Source organism: Pseudophryne corroboree, chromosome 8, assembly GCF_028390025.1.
Source record: "Pseudophryne corroboree isolate aPseCor3 chromosome 8, aPseCor3.hap2, whole genome shotgun sequence".
Lineage (NCBI taxonomy): Eukaryota > Metazoa > Chordata > Amphibia > Anura > Myobatrachidae > Pseudophryne > Pseudophryne corroboree.
In genome coordinates, this window is record NC_086451.1 from 43,399,493 (window position 1) to 43,422,552 (window position 23,060).

At 48.5% G+C, this 23,060-nt stretch overlaps 1 protein-coding gene across 1 annotated transcript in view; it reads left to right on the plus strand.

The window, feature by feature from the left end:
* LOC134947462 (ficolin-2-like) overlaps positions 1 to 23,060 on the plus strand; it is a 66,046-nt gene that overhangs the window by 25,383 nt on the left and 17,603 nt on the right. Inside the window, exons 4-8 of the mRNA XM_063935548.1 lie at positions 922 to 951; positions 2,695 to 2,730; positions 4,046 to 4,173; positions 5,476 to 5,605; positions 11,843 to 11,977. Coding sequence (XP_063791618.1) covers positions 922 to 951; positions 2,695 to 2,730; positions 4,046 to 4,173; positions 5,476 to 5,605; positions 11,843 to 11,977 — 459 coding nt within the window. The remainder of the gene's footprint in view (positions 1 to 921; positions 952 to 2,694; positions 2,731 to 4,045; positions 4,174 to 5,475; positions 5,606 to 11,842; positions 11,978 to 23,060) is intronic.

A 23,060-nucleotide genomic window follows, 5' to 3' on the forward strand; every position in this document is an offset into this window, starting at 1 on the left:
CACTAGGGTCGCTAATCTTACTCACACAGCTACCTCATTGTGCCTCTTTTTTTCTTTGCGTCATGTGCTGTTTGGGGAGGGTTTTTTGGAAGGGCCATCCTGCGTGACACTGCAGTGCCACTCCTAGATGGGCCCGGTGTTTGTGTCGGCCACTAGGGTCGCTAATCTTACTCACACAGCTACCTCATTGCGCCTCTTTTTTTCTTTGCGTCATGTGCTGTTTGGGGAGGGTTTTTTGGAAGGGACATCCTGCGTGACACTGCAGTGCCACTCCTAGATGGGCCCGGTGTTTGTGTCGGCCACTAGGGTCGCTTATCTTACTCACACAGCGACCTCGGTGCAAATTTTAGGACTAAAAATAATATTGTGAGGTGTGAGGTATTCAGAATAGACTGAAAATGAGTGTAAATTATGGTTTTTGAGGTTAATAATACTTTGGGATCAAAATGACCCCCAAATTCTATGATTTAAGCTGTTTTTTAGTGTTTTTGGAAAAAAACACCCGAATCCAAAACACACCCGAATCCGACAAAAATAATTCGGTGAGGTTTTGCCAAAACGCGTTCGAACCCAAAACACGGCCGCGGAACCGAACCCAAAACCAAAACACAAAACCCGAAAAATTTCAGGCGCTCATCTCTAGTAAATACTGGCTGCTTCTTTTTTTTACACTGCCATTTAGATTTCAGTTTGTACACACCACATCCAAATCTAACTCTCTCTGCAGATGTTACATATGATCTGCCCCACCTGCAGTGCATATGGTTTTGTCCATTAGAGAACAATTTTGCTGCTACAATCAGGTCTGAATTAGGCCCTAAATCATATTACTACATAGTAATTATTGCAGCATAAGTTTGAACTTGTCCCGGTTCTCTACAGTCGCTTACTTACAATTGTTTTATATGATTTTTGATGCAGGTTCTACCACAGTAATAAAAGGTGAAAAAGGTAAGCACTTTCTACTGATGTAAAATACTATACATAAAAAAATTGACTGATGACTTATGGTTGAAACTGTCTGCAACATACCTCAGTCATGTGACTACTTCCAACTAGAGATGAGCGGATTCGGTTTTACTCGGTTCTCAAAACCGAATCTTATTGGCTATCCAAAACACGTGACATCCGTGAGCCAATAAGATGTCATTTTGAGAACCGAGTAAAACCGAATCCGCTCATGTCTACTTCCAACTGAATTGATTGGCTGAATATTAGTTCAGCCCACAAAATGGCTGCCTCCTCTGTGGTAATGCCACAGGACAACTTGAGATCAATTAAAAGCCACCACACACGTATTCCTCTGACTGTAATAAGTCAGGGATTATCAGCCATTGTGTTACAGGTACCCCATGTGATGGGAAATGTTTTCCAAGTACACACTTGTGGGGGAGTGGGGGAGATGTGCAGCGGGTACCCCACAGTGTAGAGAACCCCCATACCTGTTCTGGTGGTGCCATCTTTCCAGTTATATATTCAGAAAGAGGGTAAAGGCTCAGATTCAGAGAAGGTATGGGATGGAGTGTGTCTTTGAATGCAAAAATTATGATAATGTCTACAGGAGGTGCCTCAAGGAACAAGACGCCTCTTTCCAGCATATTAGATCTGAGTTCTGCATCTGAAGACCCAGCATCAGATCACCATGGTGACAATAATTTTCAATGGTGGAATTCTGAGCAAGCCTAAGCTTACTCGGAATGGCCATTGCCTGCCCCCTTGCAAAGCCAGTAAACCTACATCAGTGGATGCATACACTGTCCTCACCACTCTAAGAAATCAGGGCTGACGCTCCCTAAATTTCCAGAAATGCAGCAGTGTAACCCTGTCCCGGCCCCTAAATGGCTGTATATGAGTCATGCCCTGGTCTGGGGGCACTGTGTGCTATCTTGTAGGACTCGTTCTGCACATGTACAGAATGGGTTGTGTGTATGCGCAGTCCCACAAACATCAGTTTTACATACTTCTCTGAATCAGGCCCTCTGGCACAGTACCAGAGCTTTTGCTGATCCTGTGCGGAGCCATCTTTATATATCACTGGAAAGATGGCATCTTTCTATATCACCGGAAATATGGCATAACAGGATAAGTATAGGGAGGGTACGGACAGCCACAGTGGCACCGCACATCCTGGTCTCATGATAAATACACCATACATATACCGCCTAATGTATGTGTAAATGTCCTGGACAAGTTCACCTGTGCTCCCAAAATGGTGGACAAACCTCCAGTGAAGTGACCGATACGGGGGCTTTATGGGATGTTTGCTGTTATTCGTGTCATTAAAACCCCTCCTCTGAGGGTATCGCCCGCCGCTATCCTCCGAAAGTACCACTTGAACTCTCCCTCCAGGATTTTCCTGGAGGCAAATTATTAGAAGTATCCCCTAATCTGAACACTTTTATGCAAAGTCAATTATGTAAGTAAATGTTTTTAAAATACCCAATTAGTTTTGTTTATGTTTTATTGTAATTGGAGCTACATTGACCAGACGGGCCGTATGACTATATCTTAGGTCCCCTATGGAATAAAATATAGCATAGGCTGAGAACTGAGGATACTACTACTAGTAACATGAATGTTTAACTTGCAAGGATCAATGACAAATGTAAATGATGCTACTGTACCGAGATATTTTATTACTTGCTTTGTGCTAAATGCAAATCCAGCTAACAGATCTGTACTCCATCCCCCTAGGCGAGAAAGGAGAAAGCGGCCGGACAGAGTCTTATGGTGGGTGATCGTCCTGAGTGTGAGTCCTATCAGTAATATGTCCTTAAAGAGTCCCAGGGTAGTTTGCGATTGGGGTTGTGGAATAAAAGGTCTAGAATTCCAAAATCAGGAAAGCTGGTGCAATACGTTGACGACAGCTCTGACTTCAGGTCACGGAATTCAGATCAATGACAGAAAATGTGTACTGGATGTAGGTTTCAGATTATTCACATGAATAGTGAATGGCCCTGGAAATAGGAAACGTACAGAGAGCTCATAACCTGTAATCTAACATCTTACATATGAAATCTTGCAGTAAATAATGCGCAGTATATAATGTGAGCAGCAGAAATCGGGACTTTGGGGGTTATGCTGCTATCATGCTCTTCTTACAAACATGGGTGGATTTAGGAGTCATGGCACTCCTAGGCACAGAAGTAATGGCTTACCCCAGTGGTTCCCAAACTTTTTTAAGCCACGACGCCATAGAGCAGAGATTTTCAACCTTTTACAACTCGCCAAGGCACAGTCAAATATAATGGTGATGCATGGTGCAGTTGCATGTCCTAGGATGTCATGTCGCAGCTTCTCCATAGGTAACGCCTGAGCCACATCTGAGAAAGCCAGAAGAGCCCAAAACTGCCCGGGCCCAAAATTAGAATTGGCTCTGCAACCACTAAACCCACCAGTATTGATCGTTCCAGGGCCTCAGTAGCGGCAGAACACTGACGGGCCTGGCTGTGCTTCTATGGCGGCACACCTGGAGACTGCTCAGGGCACACTAGTGTGCCATGGCACACTGGTTGAAAAACACTGCCCTAGAGTATCAGAATTTTTTTCACGGCACCCCTAGGCCAAAAGTTTTTCTTGAGAAATGTAGTAAGAAATATTAAATTAAGTAAATGGTGTTTATAGGTCATCCTTAGGTTCAATTGTGTGCTAAGGGACAAGATGTGCTTCTGTTTGTCCACATATTTTATGATTGGCAGTCACCAGCAGTGGTTTTGCCTATTACGTTGACCATAAATAATTTGTATTGTCCTGGACTACCAATCCAAGCCACCCCTGCAAGTGTCCCGAGGCACCACAGGGTGCCTCAGCACACAGTTTGAGAACCACTGCCCTAGACTATAAAAAATATCTCAGAGTATGACCCCAACTTGGGCTCTTATTGGCCATCAGGCTAATAGAGCTTTCTGTTACCTATTTCCTAAGTACTTACTGTAGTAGCCTTCATTTTCTCCATTTAACCTAAAGCAGTAATAGCACCTACAGTCTCAACTAAAATATTTGTAACTTTTCAATATCTACACTTTTTTTGTCTCTATGACTGTAGCTGCCAGGAACTGCAAGGAGTTACATAACCAAGGGGCAGTGCTGAGTGACTGGTACACTATATACCCAGACGGCAGCCAGCCAATCAAAGTCCTATGTGATATGGACACGGACGATGGTGGATGGATTGTAAGTACTGAAAAACTGGACGAATGAAAAATGTAATTGCTAAAGGGGAGATGTACCAAACCTTGGAGAGAGAGATAAAGTTGAGATGTTGCCCAAAGCAAGCAATCAGCTACTAACGGTCATTTATCTACCGTAGTCTTTTAAATGACAATTATAAGCTGATTAACTGCTTTGGACAACGACTTTACTTATCTCTCTCCAGCGCTTGATACATGTCCTCTTTGTGTGTTAGTATTAGACTTTGGATAAGTTCAAGTATAGATATGCATGTGTATCCACTGGGGTGAGGCAGACTCACTTCATCCGCTGGCAGGAGGACAGGTTGCTGGAAAGTCCTAGGTGCCATTTGCCATCAGTGATGCCAAGCTGTTGTATACCTTACATTGTGAGCAGGGCGCCCCCTATGCATTAGAATGCCATTTACCACTATCTAGCTAAGAATGACTCTGTTTTGCCTTTGGCCCCTTAGCCTTGCTCTCTGGGGTAAGGGAGTGAGAGGGCCCTTCCTTTTTTGAAGCCCCAATAACATTTTAGTATCTTCTAGTTTCAGCACCTTGCACTTGGAGACAGGAAGCCCCTTTGAACTTGCCAAAGGGATAGTATCAGATCTGAGCACTTGGGATGCCGGCAGTCTTAATACCGACAGCGGCATCTCGACGCTCAGGATCCAAAAACCTGGTAGGTAAGTATTCTATCCCTAATCTCAAAATGCCCTAACCCTCCTTTTCTGCAGCCTGACCCTAACCCTCCCCTCCCCGTAGCCTACCCTTTCTCGGTGGTGCCTAACCCTAACCCCCCCTGCCCGCAGCCTAAACCTGACCCTCTGTCTCCTGCAGCCAAACCCTCCCCGCAGCCTTACCCTAACGCCCCTCCCCGCAGCCTAAACCTGACCATCTGTTTCCTGCAGCTAAACACTAACCATTCCTGGGAGTGCCTAACCATAAGCCCCCCTCCCTGCAGCCTAAACTTAATCCTCACCCCACAGCCTAAGTCTAACCCTCCCCCCGCAGCCTAAAACGAACCCCCCGCGGCTCTCCTCCCCGCTGTGTCGGCAAACCCTCATTCGGGATAGTGAGAAATGTTTGGATCCCGGCGCCGGTATTCCGAGTAGTGTCAGGATTCCAGCATCTATATTTTGACTGCGAGACCCCAACCACTGGGATCCTAACCAAATCCCCTTCCCAAAACTTGCCATTAAACAAGAATGCAATAGTACTTACCACAAATACTAATGTAGGGGAGAACTAATGCATTGGACATCCAGCAGGTATTGTGGAATTGTGTCTTCTCCCCTTGCTGTAGGTGTTCCAGAGACGTTGGGATGGGTCAGTGGATTTCTTCCGGGACTGGGATGCCTACAAGAAAGGGTTTGGAAGCCGACTGAATGAATTTTGGCTGGGGAACGACAATCTCCAGAAAATAACCTCATTAGGTAACGATCCGCATCTCTGCATACTACATGCTGTCCTTGCCGATTGGTTCTGATCACCTTTCCAAATAAATGAAACAATCTCACAAACATTTCAAAGTCGGAATTGGCACAATGTAAGAACAGAAGTCTGCAGTGCGGTGCAAATTAATTGGGGCAAAGGGAGGTTTTGCGTTTTTTCATCTTCAGCGTTCAGTGCAGAGCAAAAGACAGCAAAAACAAGCCTTGTGCCAATGAATCTGCTCTCCGCTGTCACCTGGTGTGAGGGTAGTGGGGTAATGTTCATACATAGGGGGGATCCAAATGTTTGAAAAGTCAGTTGGATGTCTGTTTTTCCTATCTATTATATAGGAAAAAACAGACACCCAACCGACTTTTCAAACATTTGAATTCCCCCCATATTGTCAACACTGGCCTTCCTGGTACAGTGATGTGGGTTAAATAAATCACATAAATTGTGGGTGAAAGACACATTCATTATGTATGAAAAGTTAAACACACAACACAATACAATGTGACAATGGCCCTCATTCCGAGTTGTTCGCTCGCAAGCTGCTTTTAGCAGCATTACACACGCTAAGCCGCCGCCCTGTGGGAGTGTATCTTAGCTTAGCAGAATTGCGAACGAAGTATTCGCAATATTGTGAAAAGACTTCTCTGTGTAGTATCTGAGTAGCTCGAGACTTACTCTTCCAGTGCGATCAGTTCAGTGCTTGTCGTTCCTGGTTTGACGTCACAAACACACCCAGCGTTCGCCCAGACACTCCCCCGTTTCTCCAGCCACTCCCGCGTTTTTCCCGGAAACGGCAGTGTTTTTTCACACACACCCATAAAACGGCCAGTTTCCGCCCAGAAACACCCACTTCCTGTCAATCACACTCCGATCACCAGAACGAAGAAAAAACCTTGTAATGCCGTGAGTAAAATACCAAACTTCTTAGCAAATTTACTTGGCGCAGTCGAAGTGCGAACATTGCGCATGCGCAATTAGCGGAAAATCGCTGCGATGCGAAGAAAATTACAGAGCGAACAACTCGGAATGAGGGCCAATGTCTGTGAATTCACCACACTGAAAATCAAATACACATCTATGCCTCACTAATATCTAAGACTCACTTTGATGCACTATAGGAATGGCCATCAACCAGACCAATGTTAACTACTTTTACCATTGATGGGGGAGAACCAGATAGGTTCCCACCATCGATGATACTGTGCTACCATTTTTTTCCCCTTCCTTTCTTCTTTTTTTCTGCCCCTGAAACCCATGAAGCCCCGCCCCTGGGCTTTGATTGGCGGCAGTTCATTGCACACTAAAGCAGGGGTGACCATCGGTGGATTAAACCATCAATGGTTACCTTGCAGATGGTTTCACACCATCAAGGTTATCCATCGATGGTGACCAACTTGACTTGTGTACAATTAGGGGGCGGAGACCTGAGCGGGAAGGGGTGTGTAGTCATGAGCAGTAGATGTGTGTACGAGGGCAGTGGGAATGTAGTCACAGCCAAAGTACAAGAAGGGCACATAGTAAATTGAGACTAAAACAGTGTAACGAACTGCGTCCGAAACGGTTTAAGCACACCCATTTATACAAAACCCCTGAACCTGTAGCACAGCTGGTTCAAAAACTGATCTTACACTGTAGAGCACACTTGTTTTTATACATATACTAGGTGCTTCATCGCGCCCTACGGGCGCTCTTCACACCGTCGCAAGGGGCTACGCCCCCTTAACCCTTGCATGCCTTTCTGGGGTTCAATATTTGTATTATATGGAGTATTACCTGCATTCCTTTGTTAGTGGTTAAATATTGCACAATGAAACGGCGTGCGATGGTGAAGGAGGCGCAGCCCCTTGTGACGGCGTGAACAGAACCTGCAGGGCACGATGTACAGAATGTAGTGGGCGCGGGGGGGACTGCGGATGGGGGAGGGTGTCTGTAGATGCTGCGGGTGGAGGGGGGGCGGATGCGGGGGGGCCCGGAAGGGTCGGGAGGTGCTACGGGTGTGGGAGGGGCAGAGGAGTGGGGGCTGCAGATGGGGGAGGGGTCCGGAGGCACTGCAGGTGGGGGAGGGGTGCCACGGGTGGGGGAGGGGCAGGTGCGGAAATGTTGCGGATGGGTGAAGGGTTCCGGAGGTGCTGTGGGATGGGAAGGGGCGGGGGTGCCAGGGGTGGGGTAGGGGGTCTGGAGGCGCCACGGGTGGGGGATGGGCGGGTGCAGGTGGTGCGGCGGATGGGGAAGGGAGTCCGGAGGCGCTGCAGTTGGTGGAGGGGCGGGGGTGCCGTGGGTGGGGGAGGGGTGGGTGAAGGGTGGGTGAGGGGGGGACCGCAGATGGCTGACTCTCTCAGGCTGGAGTCCTGCTTCCTCTGCCCGTCCGCATCCCTCCCCCCCAATCCTCAATCACACACCGTGGACCTCGCGGCTGCCGGGCACTGTGGTAAGGGGAGGCTGGGAGTGACTGGTTAGCCCCCAGGAGACGCTGCGGCTGGAGGGAGGAGGGGGTCATAGCATGCATGTGGCGCGGACCTCGTGGCTGCCGGGCACTGTGGTAAGGGGAGAATGGGAGTGACTGGTTAGCGCCCAGGAGATGCTGCGGCTGGAGGGAGGAGGGGGTCGGAGCCTGCAAGCAGCGCGGACTTCTGCAGCGCTGCCCGCCGGCTAAAGTGTGTGAAGGAGCTGGGCGCACCTCAATCCCCCGTCCTGCCAGCAACAGCATTGTGCTACAGTCAGCACACGCTGCTGCGTGTTGGCAGGTCTGTGGTGTTGCAGGGAGGCAGCAGCCTCCCTGCTTTCTTCTACCTGTGCGGGTGTGTAGAGGGGAGCGACCACCCCCTTTGGATTTACCCCTAGCTGAGAGTCCAAAATCCCAATAAAAAAATATAACAATCCCTGGAATTTGCATAATGGGGCGTGGCCACACAACCCACGATTAGGCCACGCCCCTGAACCCGTAGCAGGCCCAGCAATGAGATAGGGCCCCCCTGTCCCAAGTGCCCTGGGCCCCCCGGACTCATAATCCGCCACTGGGGGCATGCCAGCAGCTCACAGAGCGCTGGGCATGCACCCTCACTGACGAAAACGGGGCGTGGCTCGCAATAGCGGGTCCTCCCGAGAAACCACGCCCCCTTTTCTGTTGACCACGCCTCCTTTTCGCTGCGCGTGTTTCCCTCCTTTGCCTGAAGAAAGCTAGGAGGTATGCACCCCTGTCTGCCTGAAGAAAGTTGGGAGGTATGCACCCCTTCTCCTCCTATAGATTTGCCCAGATCTGTGACTCATTTGACTAACTCCGCCCAGTGTTGTGACTCCACCCAGCGTTAGCAAATGAGGCACAAAGTCACAGATCTGGGCTAATATATAGGAGATGGCCGGATGCAATGCTGCCCGAGTTCGGCTGATGTGCAGGATTCCGTCCAAAAGCGGACATTTTTTTAAAGGGGCAATCTCTTACAAGGCAAAACCATGGCTTGTAAGGGATTGCCCCTTTTAAAAAAGGCAGAGTTCGGCCGAAATCCCGCACGTCGGCCAACTCGGGCGGCATTGCATCTGGCCCATAAAGACGGCTTCTTACTCCGCTGAGAAGCGAAGATCTGTACATGCATTTTTAAGTGTCATTTAACCGACAGCGGCATCCCGGCCATCAGAATCCCGACAGCCCCTCCAAAAGTAACCTAACCCTCCCTTTTGGTTGTCTAACCCTAACCGTCCCTGGTGGTGCCTAACCCTCCCTTCCCCACTGCCTAACCCTCCCTTCCCCGCTGCCTAAATCTAACCCTCCCTGCTTGGTGCCTGACCCTAACCTCCCCTTGTTAGTGCCAACCCCCCCCCCCCACCCCCCTGTCCTCCCCAGTAACTAACCCTAACCTTCCTGTCCCTGCACCCTAACCCCCTTCTAATCCCCAAATCTAAACACACACACACATACCCCCACCGCAGCAGGATGTGAGCGTGTCCCGCTGGAAGAATGTTCGGGACTCCGGGCGGCAGTATTTTGATTGCCGGGATCCCGAGCTTCGTCGTAATTTTGATGCTGGCCTTATGCCGCCATTTGGGATTCAGTATCCAGGCAGCATTTTAACTACATCCCTCGGTTACTCTTCGCATTTTACAGGCTCCAATCCACTTGGATACTTATTACCTGCGCTATCCGTCCATCAGCTGCATTTAACGCTGTGTTCTAGCATTTTCTGTACTGACAGTTTATAAAAGGAGTGTGAGCGCCACCATCTGTTGACATTTAAGAATACACACAAGCTTATACAATATCTCCTATATATTAGCCCAGATCTGTGACTTTGTGCCTCATTTGCTAACGCTGGGTGGAGTCACAACACTGGGCGGAGTTAGTCAAATGAGTCACAGATCTGGGCAAATCTATAGGAGGAGAAGGGGTGCATACCTCCCAACTTTCTTCAGGCAGACAGGGGTGCATACCTCCTAGCTTTCTTCAGGCAAAGGAGGGACACACGCGCAGCAAAAAGGAGGCGTGGTCAACGGAAAAGGGAGCGTGGTTTCTCGGGAGGACCCGCTATTGCGAGCCACGCCCCGTTTTCGTCAGTGAGGGTGCATGCCCAGCGCTCTGTGAGCTGCTGGCATGCCCCCAGGGGCGGATTATGAGTCCGGGGGGCCCAGGGCACTTGGGACAGGGGGGCCCTATCTCATTGCTGGGCCTGCTGCGGCTTTGGGGGTGTGGCCTAATCGCGGGTTGAGTGACCACGCCCCGTTATGCAAATTCCAGGGATTGTTTTTGTTTTTTATTGGGATTTTGGACCCTCAGATAGGGGTAAATCCAAAGGGGGTGGTCGCTCCCCTCTACACACCCGCACAGGCAGAAGGCTCCTGCCTCCCTGCAACACCACAGACCTGCCAACACGCAGCAGCGTGTGCTGACTGTAGCACAATGTTGCTGCTGTTGCTGGCAGGACGGGGGAGTGAGGTGTGCCCAGCTCCTTCACACACTTTAGCCGGCGGGCAGCGCTGCAGAAGTCCGCGCTGCTTGCAGGCTCCGACCCACTCCTCACTCCAGCCGCAGCATCTCCTGGGGGCTAACCAGTCACTCCCAGTCTCCCCTTACCACAGTGCCCGGCAGCCGCGAGGTCCGCGCCGCGTGCATGCTATGACCCCCTCCTCCCTCAACCGCAGCGTCTCCTGGGGGCTAACCAGTCACTCCCAGCCTCCCCTTACCACAGTGCCCGGCAGCCACGCGAGGTCCACGGTGTGTGATTGAGGAGTGGGGGGGAGGGATTCGGATGGGCAGAGGAAGCAGGACTCCAGCCTGAGAGAGTCAGCCATCCGCGGTCCCCCCCTCACCCACCCCTCCCCCACCCACGGCACCCCCGCCCCTCCCCCACCTGCAGCGCCTCCGGACCCCTCCCCCATCTGCAGCCCCCACTCCTCTGCCCCTCCCACACCCGCAGCACCTCCCGACCCTTCTACAGACTCCCTTCCCCATTTGCCGCACCACCTTTACCCGCCCCTTCCCATCCCACAGCACCTCCGGAACCCTTCACCCATCCGTAACATGCCCGCACCTGCCCCTCCCCCACCCGTGGCACCCCTACCCCTCCCCCACCTGCAGTGCCTCCGGACCCCTCCCCCATCTGCAGCCCCCACTCCTCTGCCCCTCCCACACCCGCAGCACCTCCTGCCCCTTCCCCCCCGGGCCCCCCCCGCATCCGCCCCCTCCACCCGCAGCATCTACAGACACCCTCCCCCATCCGCAGTCCCCCCCGCACCCCGCTACATTCTGTACATCATGCCCTGCAGGTGCTTTTCACGCCGACACAAGGGGCTGCGCCTCCTTCACCATCGCACGCCGTTTCATTGTGCAATATTTAACCACTAACAAAGGAATGCAGGTAATACTCCATATAATACAAATATTGAACCCCAGAAAGGCATGCAAGGGTTAAGGGGGCATAGCCCCTTGCGACGGTGTGAAGAGCGCACGTAGGGCGCGATGAAGCACCTAGTATTACCATATATACACAATAACACACAAACATTAATAGCTATTAACACTATACACATTAATATATACGCTGGTAACAAGGGGATGCCCTGCGGGCTAAACATTTATTCTCAGTACCTGATGACCCCTCGGATCTCACTACTCCGGGTTAGGAATTTGATATGAAAAGAAAATCAAAACAACGTTTTATCGTTTGTATAGGACCTCAAAAATGTGTGGACAGCGCTAACGATACGTTATATGTAATTTTATTTCTTTGTCTATAAAGGCTCATGGGAACTGCGCATTGACCTACAAGACTTTGAAAATAAAAAGATGTTTGCCAAGTACACATTCTTCAAAGTCTTGAATGAGACGGAGAAATACCAGCTCATGATTGGAGCCTACAAGGAGGGTACTGCAGGTGAGACATCGTGTGGCCAAGTTGTATATAGCAGGTGTAAAGTTCAAATTATTTCTAATAAATATTTAAAATGCCAGCGTTAATATATACTGCGGACGCAAGGCACATCTTATTACCATATACGATAAAAGTGCGCTGAACGTCACAGCACTATATCCCTTAAGAGAAAGCAAGCAGTCGCACACATTGTAAGCTGAGGTCCAACGCTAAGAGATGTATATATTTGATATTAAAAGGGGTATGCATACAAAATAACATACAGTATGTACAGTATATCATTAGTATAACATGTATATATATGGTTACAGAGTTACAATTACATAAGAAGCAGTTACAGTTACAAAAGAATCAGTTACAGCCAGCATACTTCACCCTGTAGCTCAGTGCACAGTCGTCTTCATCTCTCTCCCTCTCAGCAAGCAACTAACTAACTAACTAACTAACTAACTAACTAACTAACCATTTCTTAGAAAACTGCCTATATCCAAACAGTGGGAGATAACAGTCTGTTGGTTTCGGTCTCCTTCCATTGATCCAGAGGCCAGACCTCTCAAGAACTCAGTGGCTCATAGGTCAGTGTGAGGGCTTTTGTCCTGTGTTGCTGGCACATGTGTCTGCCCCCAGGGCCATGCTGTGGAGCTAGTTTCAATTCTTCAGGAAGACTTTTGTTCACTTAGAATGTGGCTTCATATTCATACATTTGGTCATAACTAATTGTTGCAATGTGCTACAATCTACCCATAGCTATCAAATTAATACACACAATCTCCTGATCATTTTGACACTAAGCATGATATAGTTAACTTATTCCATTCCAATAATACATATATATCTGATGTTACACTCTAATATATAAATACATTATAATGTCTGGTGCTTGACATGTTTTGTCTATGTGTAATTTATGTGTTGTATGAAATATGTGTTGAATATATCTTTGTGGCTTGTCTGTGTGAATGCGTATGCTACCGTATATCGCTGTGCATGCTGCGTGTATGCACACAAACAGAGACCTCTCTGTTTGGAGTTTGTATGTTGTTTGTATGTAATATTTTTGACTTCGACACAGGTTGTTGGTGAAAAACTGCATAGACGGAGCTGCAATGATGTCGCACTGCTCACTATTTGCCTCGGCTGCAGTTTACAATTGTTTCTTCTTTTATATTTTCACCCCAACAAACTCTCTTCTTTACTATTACCACTAAACTAAAGCCTGATTTGTTGTTTCTGGACGAACTGGAACGAGAAATCAGGGGCCCGCAGTCCCTAGTGACGTTGTCCGGCCGACCCTGCTGCATTACCAGCCAAGCATTGACGCTAGCAACCGCGGAATTTGTAAAGAAGGACAGAGCAATATGTCACTCCGACCTTCATTACATTGCTCAATGTCTACCCAGGATCCGATATTTCGGATCACCGTACTGACATATTGGCTGGGTGCACATCGTCCCAGCTTAAATTGATAATGGGCCAGTGCAGCGCTTCCTAAGTCACCCAGCTGCCTAAATTGTAAATATAATCCCAAAAATGATGTAGTATACATGAATTACAAGAATACTAAAATTTCATAGAAAGTCTTCTTATAATAGAGAGAGGGATCCTTCAGGTCCGCCTTTTATATGGTCATTACAGAGGGCGTGGTTCTGAGACGGACGCAATGTGGATGTATTAGCCGGAAGCTAGTATACTACCTTATGCTAATTATTATTACTACCAGTTATTCATATAGCGCACACATATTCCGCAGCGCTTTACAGTGAGTATGCATATGGTTAATGCAACTATCTGTAAGGCCTTAAGCGGGGAGCCGACACCCCCCCCCCCCCCCCGCCATACCACACACACACACACACACACACACACACACACACACACACACACACACACTGTCTTCCTGTCCAAAGTCGCAGCTAGCTTCGGAGACAGGGGTCCCATCGCTGTAAGCACGACTGAGGATAGCACAAAAGTATTCACTCCCATGACGCCCCTATAGACTTTACTGTTGTGCGCAAATGCAGCGTTGTTGCCCAGAAACACCCGTTTAATGCAGAGAGTTCCAACCAAGATCCATCCAACACAGAACCAGCCAGAGATACACAAAACTGTAAATGTGTTTCTGTTCATGCGCAGTATACTAAAATCTGATAGTTGCGTCACTAGATGGAACTGTTTCCAACTCATTCTCAGGCCCAGAATACGTAGTTATTAGGGCGCATTCACAAGACATAATTAGACCATACAGTATGTACCTACTTCTGTTCAGTCTCCACTGTGAGAGTTTCCAGAGAGGAGATACAGGTGGTCACTGTTCTTGTTGGTGCCCTCCTCTCTCTCCTGTTAGATTGGGAAGTGGGTGGAATGGAATGCGGAAAGGTCACCTGCTTTTCCTTGGGGAATCCCCAAAATGTGGGAGTCCCCAGGGGCACTTTTCCTAGAGGACTGGACCATGTTTGCTGACTTCATCAAGATCCTCTCATGGGAGTTCCCCGCAGATGATGGCCCAGATGGGCGGGTTGTGTGTGGACAATACAAATCACCTAATTCTGGTGGCCCCACCCCATGGCAGGGGTTTTATATTCTGGGATTCCTTGCTACACCTCGCTGAGGGGCAGGGTCGCGATGACAACAGCAAATTGTGTCATCACTGCCCCTTGTCCGCCCTCTTCACTCGGCTGGTAGAGCTGAATGTTGGGTGCTGGAGAGTAGCTGACCATTCTGGGAGCCAGGAGACTTCTCCACCAAATCATGAGTCTCCTGGCATGTATGGACTGGACTCAATGCTGCAAAGCCATAGGCGTGCGCAGCAGATTTTATTAGGGGGTGCACTGTCGGAGGGGTGTGTCTAGCACCGCCTTTTTGGCGTGTTTAGCACCATCTATTGATGGTCAACGCAATATAAAATATCCATCCTTGTACCAATCCTAATAAAGCAGATACATTGTCAGATGTTGTGGTGCGCACCAAACAAACACCCCTGCTCCTCCTCAGCCTGGTCTGGCTCCCCCTCTCTTTCCCCTGCAAGCTGCAGCAGCTTACTTACAAGTCACTCACTGACACTGACAGTCGCAGACTAGTACTGCTGCTGGAAAAACGAGTGACGCGTCAATGCTGCTGCCGACCGCCTGCCAGTATTGAATTAGTCTTCCTAAGAGGAACGCTGGCTGCATGCTGATCCTCATCAGTGGCTGGCGTTGGCATAACATAGAAGGAGAGAGGTGGGCATGTGGCTGGTGTGACGGGTGGTCATGCGAGCAGCATGACGTAATCACATCACGCTGTTTTTGTACATGGAGGTGGAGCCGGGAGTTTGAAAGCCGGTGGCAGTGGTATCCTTGATTAACCCAGGCGTCCGGTCAGTAATGCAGTCCTGTCAGGGTGCAGCGCAGAGGAGACAGTAATCAGCCTGCTCAGCGATCGCTGTATCAGGCATGTGAGATCGGGGTGCCAGACATTAGGGGGTGCCTGTGCGCACCAGCCCCCCCCCCCCCCCCCGCTCCCCTGCGCACACCTAAGTGCATAGCACAGGCCTATTAGAGAATCGGTGGGGGGGCACAATTTTTTATATTTTTATCCCACCGCATTCCTTAACCAATGATTGGGTCTTAAGGGGCCCATTTATTAACAAGTGATAAATCTTGTTGCATATGATAAATAATGCTTCAGCCAATCAGCTCTTAGAAACATACAATTTGACGGCAGATAAGAACCACTTGGCCTGTCTAGTCTGCCCCTTTTGATCATTTGATCCTTATTTCTTTGTACGGATATCCTTATGTCTATCCCATGCATGTTTAAATTGCTCTACTGACATAGCCTCTACCACCTCTGATGGGAGGTTATTCCACTTGGCCACTACCCTTTCTGTGAAGTAATTTTTCCTCAAATTTCCCCTGAACCTCCCCCCCTGCAGTCTCAGTGCATGTCCTCGTGTCCTATTGCTTCTATTCATTTGGAGAATGTTTCCCTCCTGTACTTTGTTAAAACCTTTGATATATGTGAAAGTTTCTATCATGTCCCCCCTTTCCCTTCTCTGCTCCAAACTATACATATTGAGATTTCTTAGTCTTTCTGGGTATGTTTTGTGATGTAGGCCATGCACCATTTTAGTTGCCCTTCTTTGTACAGTCTCTAATGTATTTATATTCTATTGAAGATATAGTCTCCAGAATTGAACACCGTATTCTAGATGGGGCCGTACAAATGACCCACCTATACAGTGGCATTATTACTTCTCTTAACTGTCATTTTTCAAACATGACAAGAGCTGATTGGCTGGTGCACCGTTTATTAAACGGAACAATAATTATCACTCTTTGATAAATAAGCCCCTAAAACTGGTGCAATTTAACAGCTGATTGGCTTCTACCCCTCCAAATCACTGGGTATTACATTCGAAGATATGAAAAGCAAACAATTTGCAATACCTAAGGAGCTGCAGCTATTACATTCCACCCAAGACACTTTCCCGTATATGTACATTTCTGTGACTGGCCACAAGACCCTATCACGGGGGCATACACAGATCGCTGCGCCCGTCTGTGTCCAAAGCGCTGTATCCGGCAATAAAAGCAGAAACACCTAAATGAACAAAGGAAACCAGAACAAAACATGTATCCTAAGCAATTAATGTGGCAAGATTGCACATACACATCTATATTAGTGATGAGCGGGTTCGGTTCCTCGGAAATCGAACCCCCCCGAACTTCACCCATTTTACACGGGTCCGAGGCATACTCGGATTCTCCCGTATGGCTCGGTTAACCCGAGCGCGCCCGAACGTCATCATCCCGCTGTCGGATTCGCGCGAGATTCAGATTCTATATAAGCAGCCGCGCGTCGCCGCCATTTTCACTCGTGCATTGGAAATGTTAGGGAGAGGACGTGGCTGGTGTCCTCTCCGTTTATTGTTGAACTTGATTGTGCTTCATTGCTTAATTGTAGGGAAAATAAAAAAATAAAACAAGGTAAACGGGCGCCCGTAGCCTTCAACCCTATGAGAACTTCCTAATGCTGCACAATTTGGCAAAAAGGGGAAAGTTGCTAAGCCCCCAAAAAATGAAATAAGCAGAAAAAAACAATCTGTGCGCAACAGGATCACATTTAGATATAAATTGTTTTATTAATAATCCAAAATATGGATAAGAAAAATAAATAAAATATAATATATTCTTCAGGAGTAGGGAGGCCAATCCCGGGGCATTTTTTCAATCCCGGGATTCGGGATTGAAAAATACTCAATCCCGGGATTCTCGGGATCCCGGGATTGCAGTAGGGATCAGTGTAGGAAGCAGTGTAAGGAGCAGGGAAAGTATATGTGGAGGGCAGCAAGGCAGGGTGGATGTAGGGAGCAAAGGAGGGTGGGTGTAGGGAGCATATAAGGAACTGGAAGGGAGGGTGGGTGTAGGGAGCAGCGGGAGAGTGAGAGTAGGGAGCAGCGGGAGAGTGGGAGTATGGAGCAGCGGGAGAGTGGGAGTATGGAGCAGCGGGAGAGTGCGAGTATGGAGCAGCGGGAGAGTGCGAGTATAGAGCAGTGGGAGTAGGGAGCAGCGGGAGGGTGGGTGTAGCGAACAGAGGGAGGATGTCAGGAGCAGAGAGTGTGGGTGTAGGTAGTGATAGTACTTACTACTTGCGGGCACCAGCTAAGGACACACGTACTGACCGCGCTGGCAGCATTTCAAACGTAGCGCCGGCCGCCAGCCAGTCAGAACTGGCAGTCCGGCAGCCAATCAGGGGCCGCGGCTGCTGCCGCTTCCCTGATTGGCTGCCGGTGTCTGCCAGGTCTGATTGGCTGGCGGCCGGCGCTACGTTTGAAATGCCGCCAGCGCGGTCAGTACGTGTGTCCTTAGCTGGTGCCCGCAAGTAGTAAGTACTATCACTACGTTAGTTGACAGCCGGGCAGCGCTGAGCTATAGTGCTCAGCGCTGTCCGGCAAAACTGCGCATGCACACTGTAATCCCGTGAATCCCGGGATTGGAGGCTCCAATCCCGGGATTCAAATCCGGGCATTTTTGGGCCCAAATCCCGGGATCCCGATCCCGGGATTGGCCTCCCTATTCAGGAGTGACCACACAATATAATAAAACAGTTATCACAAATAAATTTTAAACCATCTAAAACTCATATGTAAAACCCACAAGGGTATCACAGTCTCTCTGAAATAGAACTACTCTGAACTGATGTTGGTATAATAATTCAGAATATATTACCCAAATGGTAATCACAATACAGTGCACTGACTCATTAGTTATGAATTGTCCACATAGGCTGGCCAGCCTGTATTTAAATGAGATGTAATTCACCAAAGAATTCATCCAAAAGAGTCAGTTAATTTGTATGAATAGTGTCTGTGACACAATACTGGATTTAGAGTAACGAAGAAAAGGACACCGTACAATTGGACCGCTTACATACCAACCAATTGAGTAGCGTAGGTATATAACAAGTGTCCCATCCAACCAAGCGGTATTTATCCTCCCTGTGCCGCTGATGAATGGAGCTGTTTGTTGGGGATAATTACGTCAGGCAACCGTCTCGTGCTGCCTCTTACCGACACCCGCACTGGTTCGCTTGCTGGGATCACCCGAGATCTCCGCTGTCTGTACTCCACGTATCGGCATTCACCGCGCTGGCAGGGTGCTAGCCAGATAGCGCGGCTGGATAGTCCTTTAGAGCCGGAATCCAATGTACAGAAATATACGGAGTCCCTTGCAGCGGGTTTTGAATATTATATTTACCCAGCAACAGGGCAGTAGTAGATAGAATCTATCTACCTCTGATGAAACGACCGGGGCTAATGGTCAAGAAACGCGTTAGGTGACGGCTTTGGAGTGACCTCTTCATTTGGATTATCTACTACTGCCCTGTTGCTGGGTAATTATAATATTCATATGCCCAATGTCATAGTAGAGAGCATGTAAAATCCAAAAAGCAAAAGTTCAGTAAAATGACCCAAAAATCTAAATTGAAAGTGTCTGATGAGAAGCGTAAACTTGCCAATATGCCATTTACGACACGGAGTGGCAAGGAACGGCTGTGGCCCTGGCCTATGTTCATGGCTAGTGGTTCAGATTCACATGAGGATGGAAGCACTCATCCTCTCGCTAGAAAAATGAAAAGACTTAAGCTGGCAAAAGCACAGCAAAGAACTGTGCGTTCTTCTAAATCACAAATCCCCAAGGAGAGTCCAATTGTGTCGGTTGCGATGCCTGACCTTCCCAACACTGGACGGGAAGAGCTTGCGCCTTCCACCATTTGCACGCCCCCTGCAAGTGCTGGAAGGAGCACCCGCAGTCCAGTTCCTGATAGTCAAATTGAAAATGTCACTGTTGAAGTACACCATGATGAGGATATGGGTGTTGCTGGCACTGGGGAGGAAATTGACAAGGAGGATTCTGATGGTGAGGTGGTTTGTTTAAGTCAGGCACCCAGGGAGACACCTGTTGTCTGTGTTACGAATATGGCCATTGACATGCCTGGTCAAAATACAAAAAAAATCAGCTCTTCGGTGTGGAATTATTTCAACACAAATGCAGACAACAGGTGTCAAGCCGTGTGTTGCCTTTGTCAAGCTGTAATAAGTAGGGTTAAGGACGTAAACCACCTAGGAACATCCTCCCTTATACGTCACCTGAACCGCATTCATCAGAAGTCAGTGACAAGTTCAAAAACTTTGGGTGACAGCGGAAGGAGTCCACTGACCACTAAATCCCTTCCTCTTGTAACCAAGCTCCTGCAAACCACACCACCAACTCCCACAGTGTCAATTTCCTCCTTACACAGGAAAGCCAATAGTCCTGCAGGCCATGTCACTGGCATGTCTGACAAGTCTTCTCCTGCCTGGGATTCCTCCGATGCATCCTTGAGTGTAACGCCTACTGCTGCTGGCGCTGCTGTTGTTGCTGCTGGGAGTCGATCGTCATCCCAGAGGGGAAGTCGGAAGACCACTTGTACTACTTCCAGTAAGCAATTGACTGTCCAACAGTCCTTTGCGAGGAAGATGAAATATCACAGCAGTCATCCTGCTGCAAAGCGGATAACTCAGGCCTTAGCAGCCTGGGCGGTGAGAAACGTGGTTCCGGTATCCACCATTAATTCAGAGGCAACTAGAGACTTGATTGAGGTACTGTGTCCCCGGTACCAAATACCCTCTAGGTTCCATTTCTCTAGGCAGGCGATACCAAAAATGTACACAGACCTCAGAAAAAGAGTCACCAGTGTCCTAAAAAATGCAGTTGTACCCAATGTCCACTTAACCACGGACATGTGGACAAGTGGAGCAGGGCAGACTCAGGACTATATGACTGTGACAGCCCACTGGGTAGATGTATTGCCTCCCGCAGCAAGAACAGCAGCGGCGGCACCAGTAGCAGCATCTCGCAAACGCCAAATCGTTCCTAGGCAGGCTACGCTTTGTATCACCGCTTTCCAGAAGAGGCACACAGCTGACAACCTCTTACGGAAACTGAGGAACATCATCGCGGAATGGCTTACCCCAATTGGACTCTCCTGGGGATTTGTGACATCGGACAACGCCACCAATATTGTGCGTGCATTACATCTGGGCAAATTCCAGCACGTCCCATGTTTTGCACATACATTGAATTTGGTGGTGCAGAATTATTTAAAAAATGACAGGGGCATGCAAGAGATGCTGTCGGTGGCCCGAAGAATTGCGGGCTACTTTCGGCATTCAGCCACCGCGTGCCGAAGACTGGAGCACCACCAAACAATCCTGAACCTGCCCTGCCATCATCTGAAGCAAGAGGTGGTAACGAGGTGGAATTCAACCCTCTATATGCTTCAGAGGATGGAGGAGCAGCAAAAGGCCATTCAAACCTATACATCTGCCTACGATATAAGCAAAGGAGGGGGAATGCACCTGACTCAAGCGCAGTGGAGAATGATTTCAACATTGTGCAAGCTTCTGCAACCCTTTGAACTTGCCACACGTGAAGTCAGTTCAGACACTGCCAGCCTGAGTCAGGTCATTCCCCTCATCAGGCTTTTGCAGAAGAAGCTGGAGACATTGAAGGAGGAGCTAAACAGAGCGATTCCGCTAGGCATGTGGGACTTGTGGATGGAGCCCTTAATTTGCTTAACCAGGATTCACGGGTGGTCAATCTGTTGAAATCAGAGCACTACATTTTGGCCACCATGCTCGATCCTAGATTTAAAACCTACGTTGTATCTCTCTTTCCGGCAGACACAAGTCTGCAGAGGTTCAAAGACCTGCTGGTAAGAAAATTGTCAAGTCAAGCGGAACGTGACCCGTCAACATCTCCTCCTTCACATTCTCCCCCAACTGGGGGTGCGAGGAAAAGGCTAAGAATTCCGAGCCCACCCGCTGGCGGTGATGCAGGGCAGTCTGGAGCGAGTGCTGACATCTGATCCGGACTGAAGGACCTGCCAACGATTAGTGACATGTCGTCTACTGTCACTGCATATGATTCTCTCACCATTGAAACAATGGTGCAGGATTATATGTGTGACCGCATCCAAGTAGGCACGTCAGACAGTCCGTACGTATACTGGCAGGAAAAAGAGGCAATTTGGAGGCCCTTGCACAAACTAGCTTTATTCTACCTAAGTTGCCCTCCCTCCAGTGTGTACTCCGAAAGAGTGTTTAGTGCAGCCGCTCACCTTGTCAGCAATCGGTGTACGAGGGTACTTCCAGAAAATGTGGAGAAGATGATGTTCATTAAAATTAATTATAATCAATTCCTCCATGGAAACATTCACCAGCAGCAATTGCCTCCAGAAAGTACACAGGAACCTGAGATGGTGGATTCCAGTGGGGACGAATTAATAGTCTGTGAGGAGGCGGATGTACACAGTGAAAGGGGTGAGGAATCGGAGGATGATGATGAGGTGGACATCTTGCCTCTGTAGAGCCAGTTTGTGCAAGGAGAGATTGATTGCTTCTTTTTTTGGTGGGGGCCCAAACCAACCAGTCATTTCAGTCACAGTCGTGTGGAAGTCCCTGTCGCTGAAATGATGGGTTCGTTAATGTGTGCATGTCCTGTTTATACAACATAAGGGTGGGTGGGAGGGCCCAAGGACAATTCCATCTTGCACCTCTTTTTTCTTTAATTTTTCTTTGCATCATGTGCTGTTTGGGGACAATTTTTTTGAAGTGCCATCCGGCCTGACACTGCAGTGCCACTCCTAGATGGGCCAGGTGTTTGTGTCGGCCACTTGGGTCGCTTAGTTTAGTCACACAGCGACCTTGGTGCGCCTCTTTTTTTCTTTGCATCATGTGCTGTTTGGGGACAATTTTTTTGAAGTGCCATCCTGCCTGACACTGCAGTGCCACTCCTAGATGGGCCAGGAGTGTGTGTCGGCCACTAGGGTCGCTTAGTTTAGTCACACAGCGACCTTGGTGCGCCTCTTTTTTTCTTTGCAACATGTGCTGTTTGGGGACAATTTTTTTGAAGTGCCATCCTGCCTGACACTGCAGTGCCACTCCTAGATGGGCCAGGTGTTTTTGTCGGCCACTTGGGTCGCTTAGCTTAGTCACACAGCGACCTTGGTGCGCCTCTTTTTTTCTTTGCATCATGTGATGTTTGGGGACAATTTTTTTGAAGTGCCATCCTGCCTGACACTGCAGTGCCACTCCTAGATGGGCCAGGTGTTTCTGTCGGCCACTTGTGTCGCTTAGCTTAGCCATCCAGCGACCTCGGTGCAAATTTTAGGACTAAAAATAATATTGTGAGGTGTGAGGTGTTCAGAATAGACTGAAAATGAGTGGAAATTATGGTTATTGAGGTTAATAATACTATGTGATCAAAATGACCCCCAAATTCTATGATTTAAGCTGTTTTTGAGGGTTTTTTGTAAAAAAAACACCCGAATCCAAAACACACCCGAATCCGACAAAAAAATTTCAGGGAGGTTTTGCCAAAACGCGTCCGAATCCAAAACACGGCCGCAGAACCGAATCCAAAACCAAAACACAAAGCCCGAAAAATGTCCGGTGCACATCACTAAATTCTATATACTGTATATAAAAATGTATGTATGTGTGTATGTATGTATGTATGTATGTATGTATGTATGTATGTATGTTCCAGCATAACTCTGGAAT